The 9,622-nt window shown below is 37.1% G+C and overlaps 1 protein-coding gene across 1 annotated transcript; it reads left to right on the top strand.

The window, feature by feature from the left end:
- The first annotated feature begins 1,033 nt into the window (after positions 1–1,033).
- Positions 1,034–9,396, top strand: LOC122518776 (frizzled-10-like). The gene is made up of 5 exons (XM_043637869.1): positions 1,034–1,145; positions 7,579–7,798; positions 7,893–8,062; positions 8,140–8,629; positions 8,712–9,396. The coding sequence occupies exons 1-5, from the start codon at positions 1,098–1,100 to the stop codon at positions 9,299–9,301; spliced, it is 1,518 nt and encodes a 505-aa protein (XP_043493804.1). The 5' UTR covers positions 1,034–1,097; the 3' UTR covers positions 9,302–9,396.
- The last annotated feature ends 226 nt before the right edge of the window (positions 9,397–9,622 follow it).

Raw genomic sequence — 9,622 nt, 5'->3', positions numbered from 1 at the left:
ACGGGACGTACTTCGTTCGTAAATCCCCTCTCCTTTTTCCCTTTGTTCCTAATTGTGCTTGTGGGATTGGTTCGATGACTAGCGGCGGTAGAGCCAAAATAATAGGTACTCGTGTAGCCGTAAGGGTCGAGGCGAGGCGTGGAAAAGGGAAAAGAATCCTTTAGCAAGAAGAAAAAAGAAATAAATAAAATAGAGAAAGAGAAGAAGCAAAGAGATGTTTGAAAGAGGAAAGCCGACCCAGGTATGTGATCTGATGCCTATAGCATGTAGTTAAGTATACGTATATAGAAAGGCCCAATCTCATATTGCCGAGTATGACCGAACGTTGCCGAATATAAAACGAGCGGAGTGGGGAGGCGTTTAACGAACGGTCCGAGCTGTTCCGACGATGCACGAGAGTTTGTTGTGAATCCCACGAGTTCTATTATAGGCCCAGTCTCGCGTTGCCGAGCACGACCGAACGTTGCCGAGTATCAACGAACGGAGTGGGGCAGCGTTTGACGAACGGTCCGAGCTGTTCCGACAATGCACGAGAGTTTGTTGTGAATTCAACCAGTTCGAGTATCGACGCTCGACTGTTCGGTTCGATTCCTTGCGACGCGCGATATATTTTATCTATCAACGTGTTACTTTTTTATATACTATATAATATTATAATTATTATTTCTTTTGTTATGAGACAAAGGTGATTTAATTTTACGTCAAGGAATATTATCTCGATCGAAGAAGAATCAATGATTTTTTCGAATTTCATTCAAATTTTCGAGAAGGAGCGCGCCGAATTTGAATTTAAAATGAATCATCGACATTGTTCTTGTGTAACGTGAGATTGAAATATTATTTCAAGAGAAGAAGAAGAAGAAGAAGAAGAAGTCATCTCTCTGTGTGATTTACGATATAAGAATATATTTTCTTACGAATCCTAAGAAGATAAAAGGATAATGAAATATCTTTGGAGACAGATCTCCTTGTTATTGGCAATTTTTGGCCTCGCAAAATCGTGGGGCATTAATCACGCTGGTCAAACTGGACAGAATAAGAAATGCGAAAGATTAAACGTTTCATTTTGCCATGGATTGCGTTACAATCTTACCGCAATGCCGAATTTTATGGGACACGAGGATCAGTTGCAAGCTGAACGTGGCGTGAGTGTTTCTTAATTAATCTTTACTTTCATTTTCATATTTATATATTAAATTTGCGTTCCATTAAATATATTACTTATTGAGAAACAATATAATTCTTCAAAAAATAATTGCCAATCCCTGAAAAACGTTTGACATCTGTAAACGTGCTGAGCTATTAAAACAATAATAATAATAATAATAATAACGCGTTAACATTTATCTATCTTTATAAAAGATTTGTAAAAAAAAAAGAAAGAAATAAAATGATTAGAGCACGATGTCGCAATCGGTCAGATTAACGAATCTATGGCACGAAGTTAGGGGGCTTTGCTCTGGTGTAGATAGCAACACGTTCAAACCCTGATGTGTAAGAGAGAGAGAAAGAGAGAGGTAGAAAATCCATATACGTGTGTATGTGTTTCTACGACGCAGGTGGCTTTTATAGTCCTGTCGATAAGATCAAAGGGAAGCCGACTACTTCAGCCTTTTACTCGCGTCGCGTCTTAGCGTCTCTGTAAATCATTTTCACGATAAGCCAGCCGGCTTCGCGATAAACGCCGTTACCACCAGCTATATTCATGGACATCGTTTTGCGCCAACTCGCCCCCCACCACCACCACCCACCCCACCCCATCCCCATCCCATCCCCATCCCCCGACTACCATCATTCCCCATTCCCATCTTCTCTCATTCGCCGAGAGATATAATATCGAATTCCTTCGCGTGCATTCGTTCGTCGGTATCCTTTTAATATTTAAGAAAAAAAAAAGACGAACTTTCGAGGACTCCAATTATAAATTTTACGATTAAAACTCGAATTCCTCCTCCCCCTTCCCTACAATTTTCTAGGACAGTAGGATTATTATTTTATTTATATATCATTTATATTATAAATAATATAATTAAAATAATAATATAATTAAATAATAATATAATTAAAATAATAATATAATAAATAATAATATAATTAAAATATTACAAATAATATTTTTAAATGATAAATAAATTATATTATATTATTTATTTATCATTTAAAAATACGAATGAAGAATTATTCACCCATATAAAATTACATTTTGTTTTCTTAATTACAAATCGTTTGGAATTTATTGACGTATTACGGGGAGGGGGGTGGTGGTGGTGGTGGTGGTGGGTGGGGGAACTTCTTTTTTATTTTCTAAAATTTCTTGACTCAAAGGGTTAAATTATTTCCTCCAGTTCATCCAGTCCCGACCGACGATTGAAAAGAAACAAATAATAAAAAGAAAAGATAGGGGAAGTGCAACGATATAAAAGTTTATTCGCGTTAGCCGCGTATCTCGCGAGCTCGATGTCAGACATGAAAAGCGCATTAAGACGATCGGATATCGCAGAGGATATGGAGGGGGGCCCCCTTTGATGATCGCCGATCGAGATAGCTCATCACCACACCGAGAAGAACCCCCCCCACACACACAACACACACAGATGCTTTTTTTTTCTAAAATTTTTTTTTCTAAACTCAAAACTTTACTTCGATATCGCGTTATTAATTAATTTGGGAACTTGATTTAATTAGTTCTGTTCTTTTCTTTTCCCTCTCTCTCTTTTCTTTTAATAATAAACGATATGTTTTTAATCATAATTTTTAATAATAAAATTTTTTAATAATAAACGATAATGTTTTATCGCGTAAAAAATTTTCTAGAACCTGTGGCGAAGGGTGGGGGGAGGGGAGGGGAGCTAGCTAGGTAATATAATTAATAAAATTAATTAATAGAACTAATTAATAGAATATTAATAATATAAATTAGTAGAACTTTTTCAAAAAGCAACAAAATAATTGATTTTTAAACTAATTACTAATTTAAATAATTAATTTGCTTGGTGATCATCAATCGTAAATCTAAGCTAGTAAAATTTTAACAAGCATCCCCCTTTAGTTGAGTAACTCGTTGTCCCTTTTCTTCTTGAACAATAGAATTAAAAAATTGCACAAATGAAAGGTTAATGAACGCGTTGAGAGCAGTCTCGAGGACGAACGAATGAACGAATGAACGAACGAATGATCACAGAAGCGTGGATGAAACGCGACGGGACGCATCGTGGATAAATTAAAGACGATCTTTTTAGTGGGTTGCGAAGGACGCCAACAAAAGAATAAAATGCATCGTTGTTACAAATTACCCAGTACATACACGTGTGCACGTGTGTGTGTATGTGTGATTGAGCAACACTCGCGTACATAAAATGACGTATTAAAGTGAATGAAATTTTATAGAAAAAATAGAAACAGAAAAAACAATTCATTTATACAGTTTACGAGACAATAAATACACCGAACTTTTGATTCATAAATTTTGTTTGTTTCATTCAATTAATTTCTTTGTAAAAATTCATTCTCAGCAACACTCGCGTACATATAATGACGTAGTATTAAAGTGAATGAAATTTCATAGAAAAAATAAAAACAGAAAAAAACAATCCATTTATACAGTTTACGAGACAATAAATACACCGAACTTTTGATTAATCCTAATTTTGTTTGTTTCATTCAATTAATTTCCTTGTAAAAATTCATTCTCAGCAACACTCGCGTACATAAAATGACGTAGTATTAAAGTGAAAGAAATTTCATAGAAAAATAAAAACAGAAAAAAATAATTCATTTATACAGTTTACAAGACAATACACGTAACTTTTGATTCATCGTAATTTTGTTTGTTTCATTCAATTAATTTTCTTGTAAAAATTCATTCTCAGCAACACTCGCGTACATAAAATGACGTAGTATTAAAGTGAATGAAATTTCATAGAAAATAAAAAGAAAAAAACAATCCATTTATACAGTTTACAAGACAATACACGTAACTTTTGATTCATCGTAATTTTGTTTGTTTCATTCAATTAATTTCCTTGTAAAAATTCATTCTCAGCAACACTCGCGTACATAAAATGACGTATTAGGGTGAACGAAATTTCATAGAAAAATAAAAACAGAAAAAAACAATTCATTTATACAGTTTACGAGACAATAAATACACCGAACTTTTGATTCATAAATTTTGTTTGTTTCATTCAATTAATTTCCTTGTAAAAATTTATTCTCAACGTTATATAATTAAGATGAAAAATCAATTCACTCTTAAACGATGATGATAAATAAAAATAATATTTAATAATACGAGCGTGAGTATGTATATTACACGAAGGAATAATAACAATTGATATCTCTTGTCGTTGCGTTCAAATCTCCAGCTGCGCGGGGTTCCCCCTACCCGGCACCACACTCACTCAAAGAGTGAGAGAAAAAGAAACGAATAAAAGGACGAACAGACGAAAACGAAGCACGTGGATTGTACTTGGATATCTTTGACATTTAATGGGAATCTAAACGACAATTCTATCCCTCCTAATAAAAATCATTTAATAAACATTTTTATGAACCGCGTTATAACAAAACCGTGTTGTACAAAGGTAACCCCTATATTCAAATTTCAAAAATACACCAAAAGGACAAAATACACTTGCGTAGAACAACAACATATCCTGCGTACTTGGAAGAATATCGAAGTCAAGCCAATGCAATGCAATGCAATGCGATGCAATGCGATGCGATGCGATGCGATGCAACGCAAGGCAAGGCAAGGCAAAGCACGCGGCTATAAAAGCTGAACACCGATCCGAACGAGAGGAACGACCCGAGGCTGTTGAAGGAGCTCTCTCAGGAGAAGGGGAAACGAAAGGGTAAAATGAGGAGGAGAGAAGTGGAGGAGGGGGAGGGGAGGGGGAGGAGGAGGAAAGAAAAGAGGAAGCCGCTGCTCGAATCGTGCAAGTACGAAGCAAGAAGAAGCAAAAAGAAGAAAATAAAAGAGAGAAGAGAGAAGGATGATGAAAAGGAGTAGAAGAAGAAGAAGAAGAAGAAGAAGCGGACTACATCTTACCACTACTAATATACTGGCTACGTAACTCGCAAAAGTCCTTCGTTGTCTCCGAGAGAAGGTCTCTCTCTTTCTTTCTTTCTTTTTGTTTTTTTGCGAAGCCATCTCGGTTGTCTGTCAAGACACTTTTAAAATGCTATCCTCCAGCAAGCAGCAGAAGCAGAAGCATCGACGTGAAGCAAACAGGCAAGGAAGGAAGCAAGCGAGTAGGGACCCCTTTCTTTCCCTTCAAGGTGGATATTCCCTTCTTTCTTATTCCCTACGGTGTGTTCTTCTCTTCGGCGGGCCATTCTCGGAGAAAAACGCGAAATAACGAAGGAAGGGAAGAAGAATGCACCGCACCATGCGGAAACCGGTCTTCCTTGCTTGCTTGCTTGCTTCCTTCATTTCTTTCTTTCTTTCTTTGCTGATTTCTCTTCTTCCGAAGCAGAAGAAGAAGAAGAAGAAGAAGAAGGAGAAGAAGAAGGAAACATAGTCTAGGTGTATCGTTGTTCCACACGAGGAAGAACTTTTTATCTTCGTTCTCCTCTTCCTCTTCGTCATTGTCATCGTCCAATCGAAAAAAAAAGAAAAAAAAAGAGAGAGAGAGAGAGAGTTAGACCGTGACAGGAACGAGCATCCGTCACCGAGACCGATGCAATCCATCTTCCAATCCCGACGTCCTTCTCTCTCTCTCGTTTTTTACTCCCATTATACTCGAAGGGTGCAACGGGAACAACTAGCGCGGTCAAACCTTCTTTACTTTCCTTTTAACGAAAACCTAACCACCATCTCTATTGTATATAATAAGTTTAGTTACTATAGTTTTTTTATTCGATATATATACGCGTGTCAAACGATGCACTTAACTGATTAATCAATTGAAATATTTTGCAATAATTTATTTAGCCGATATTCGAAATATTTCGAAAAAATGGAAGAAAGAGAGGAAAAGGGGTGCGTTTTGGAAATGCAAGGAAATCCTAAGAGAAGTTGAATAAGAGGAACGAAAATAAGAAGAAGAAAAAAGGAGGAGGAGAGGGAGAGGGAGGGGGAACTTTCCTTTAACGAAAACTAACCACCCCATCTATAGTATATAACAAGTTTAGTTACTATAGTTTTTTTATTCGATATATATACGCGTGTCAAACGATGCACTTAATTGATTAATCAATTGAAATATTTTACAATAATTTATTTACCCGATATTCGAAATATTTCGAAAAAATGGAAGAAAGAGAAGAAAAGGGGTGCGTTTTGGAAATGCAAGGAAATCCTAAGGGAAGTTGAATAAGAGGAACGAAAATAAGAAGAAGAAAAAAAGGAGGAGGAAAGGGAGGGGGAACTTTCCTTTAACGAAAACTAACCACCCCATCTATAGTATATAACAAGTTTAGTTACTATAGTTTTTTTAATTCGATATATATGCGTGTCAAACGATGCACTTAATTGATTAATCAATTGAAATATTTTGCAATAATTTATTAACCCGATATTCGAAATATTTCGAAAAAATGGAAGAAAGAGAAGAAAAGGGGTGGGTGCGTTTTGGAAATGCCCTAAGGGAAGTTGAATAAGAGGAGCGAAAATAAGAAGAAGAAAAAGAAGAAGAAGAAGAAGTAAGAGTAGGGGGAGGAGGGGAGGGGGAGGGGGACTAGGACGATCGAAAATAAGGGGGTAATGCACCTAACGGGGCGGAGGAGAGACGGTACCATGAGATATAACGAGCGGTGGGCATCACGGGCAATTATCCCGCCCATTCTTCCCGCCTCTAGTCTCGATGGACGTTTCGTTTTCTCTTCCCTTTACTTCGAGAAAGGGCCCCATCGGTTCGAGACCCTCCTCCTCCTCCTCCTCCTCCCTTCTAGCTGCTTGCTTGCTTGCTTGCTTGCTCCCTGCTCCATTACACCGAGTCGAGAGGAAAAATACTACTCCCTATTCCTCCTACCTTTACCTCTCCACCTCCACGATGTTCCCTTCCAAATTATAGCCTCGTGAAATTACGTGGTCACCCATAACACCCGAGAAAAAGAGAAGGAACCAACCCCCCAACCCCCCAATCCCCCCCCGATTCTCTCAAAGCTCGATCGCTTTGAAAGAGAACCTTTCGATCCTCTTCTTCTTCTTCTTCTTCTCTGCTAAAAATCTAATTTAATCTTTAAGAGTTATAGAAAATATTTCGTTTTCTTTTTTTACTAGATATATCTAATATACAGGTAATCACCTCTTACAACACAGAATCCTATAATATACGGTTTTGTTGTAACATGATTCGTGACTTAGTACAGCACTGGATAACGCAATGGTTGTTTAACATGTTTACTAAATTAAATTACCTTAAAATAATGAACTTTGGGTCTCATATAAAATGGAATTTTCTATGAAACTATCTAACGTGTTCTTGGAGAGTTATCTTTAATATCTTTTACGAAAAGATCTATAAGTTTATTCTAAATTCATTCGGAGGTGGTGCCGATAACTTTGCAAACGTTTACAATTCGTCGATGAATAATTGAATTATTTTATATTTTGTTTTGTATTTTGTGTTCTAGCTGGCTACTTTGATGCCTCTGGTACACTACAACTGTTCGAAACACTTGAGGCTATTTCTCTGCGCAGTATTTGCACCTGTATGTTCCGAACATGTAGCCATGCAGATACCAGCTTGCAAATCTCTCTGTCTTTCCGTTAGAAGAGAATGCGAACCTGCACTGACCAGTCTCACTCTTCCTTGGCCACATATGCTCGATTGCGATCGATTTTTGGATCGAGGTAATTATTATATAAATTCTTTTACTTACTAGTCTTTTAATTCGATCAAGCTTCGACGATTTTAAACATTATTTTTCTTATTTCGATCTTCTAGGTAATACACTTTGCGTTCAACCACCCGAAGAAACACTTTCCGATCCTGTTCCGCCTGTTCAACAGCAATGGCCAACGCAAGAACAAATTCAACCTGTACAAACGTCTACGGGATTGCAGAATCATCATCAATGTCCACCTCACTTCGTAGAAACACCGGACGTACAAACGGTTAGTTAGAAAGTTTCAAATGGATCATTGAACAATCGTATTTCGAATTGAGTATCTAAATTGTTTGTAATTTTTAGATTTCTTGCGTACCACGTTGCGGTACCGACGCTTATTATCGTGCCGAGGATAAAAAATTTACCGAACGATGGATAATAGGATGGGCATGGCTTTGCTTTTTGTCGACGCTTTTCACACTTTTAACATTCTGGGTAGAACCATCCAGATTCCGTTATCCAGAAAGACCTATTGTATTTCTTGCACTTTGTTACAACCTATTATCGGTGAATTATATCATCAGAGGTGCGATTGGTACCGAAACTCTCAGCTGTGTTAGTCAAATCGATGGACCGAGTTACGTGCCAGTTCATGATGGATTAAAAAGTATTCCTTGTACGTGTTGGTGGATCATCAAACATTATCTGAGTTTAGCTAGTAGCACTTGGTGGACGATATTGTGCGTTTGTTGGTTCCTAAGTGCTAAAAACGAGTGGAGCAGCGAAGCTTTGCACAATATTGCTTCGTATCTGCATGCAGTTGCTTGGGGATTACCACTCTTTATTACAGGAGGTAATATTTTTGGATTATTCTTCAAAATAATGTCAGTTTGAGAAACGTTCTAATAAATATTCTATTATTCCTTTGTTCACAGGCAGTTTACTTTCTCGTCAGATAGTTGCAGACGAGCTTACCGGTCTCTGCCAAATAGCCGATGAATCCGCTTTGTGGCACGAAGTTTTACCACATGCAATATTGATGTTTCTCGGTTGCATTTTAGCAGCCGTGGCAGGTGGTGCATTGATTCGCGTAAGACGTGCCATTCGTTCTGCCGGTCGTAGCGCAACGAAATTGGAAAGACTGATGACTCGTCTTGGAATCTTTGCGTTACTTTACGTCTTGCCAGCACTTGGTAACTTGACGTGTATTTTACAAGAATCTTCGACGAAACCTCGCTGGCGAATGCTCGCACTTCTCGCTGCTCTCGATTGTCGATCAGCCGAAAATTGTGCACCGGGCCCCGTTTACAGAGCCGCAGGACTCGAAGTGGCACTTCTAAAACCATTTTTGTCTTTGGTCATTGGCGTCACCTCGGGTATGTGGGTCTGGTCTGGTAAAACTTGCAGAGCTTGGAGTAAATTACTTGCAGCTCCTAGCAAACCTACTAGAACTATACCAACTGCTCAACCTCTGACACAGAATGTTCTTCGAAATTTTAAAACTGATGTAAATATCGTGCCATGAGGTATTCAAATGCAAAGAAATACTTTAATTGTACATAATATGTAAATATTACGAATGTATTATACGTTTTTGTTAAAGACCGATGATCTTTTAAAGATGTTTTAAAACTCATTTCTTATATATATATATATATATTTTTTTTTTCGTTTTTTTTTTTGTTTATCAATTTCCATTTGTACTATGTATGAAGGTAAAACGATACTGTACAGAAAATTTATCTTCATTATGAAATCATTGTTTCTTAATATGATGTATTAATTTAATATAAAAATAAAATAATTTGAATTTTTGTCAATATCTCAATTACCTGTTTCGAATTAT

This window comes from Polistes fuscatus, unplaced genomic scaffold (genome assembly GCF_010416935.1).
Source record: "Polistes fuscatus isolate 324 unplaced genomic scaffold, CU_Pfus_HIC Scaffold26, whole genome shotgun sequence".
NCBI lineage: Eukaryota > Metazoa > Arthropoda > Insecta > Hymenoptera > Vespidae > Polistes > Polistes fuscatus.
The sequence above is the reverse complement of the archived record's forward strand: the minus strand, read 5'-3'. Positions and strand labels throughout refer to the sequence as shown.

Excerpts from the sequence above, each read along its gene's own strand:
- LOC122518776 (XM_043637869.1), top strand. The coding sequence starts at position 1,098 with ATGCCGAATTTTATGGGACACGAGGATCAGTTGCAAGCTGAACGTGGC. Across the intron at positions 1,146-7,578 it reads AGTTGCAAGCTGAACGTGGC|CTGGCTACTTTGATGCCTCT; the intron begins GTGAGTGTTTCT and ends TTTGTGTTCTAG. Across the intron at positions 8,063-8,139 it reads AAACACCGGACGTACAAACG|ATTTCTTGCGTACCACGTTG; the intron begins GTTAGTTAGAAA and ends TGTAATTTTTAG.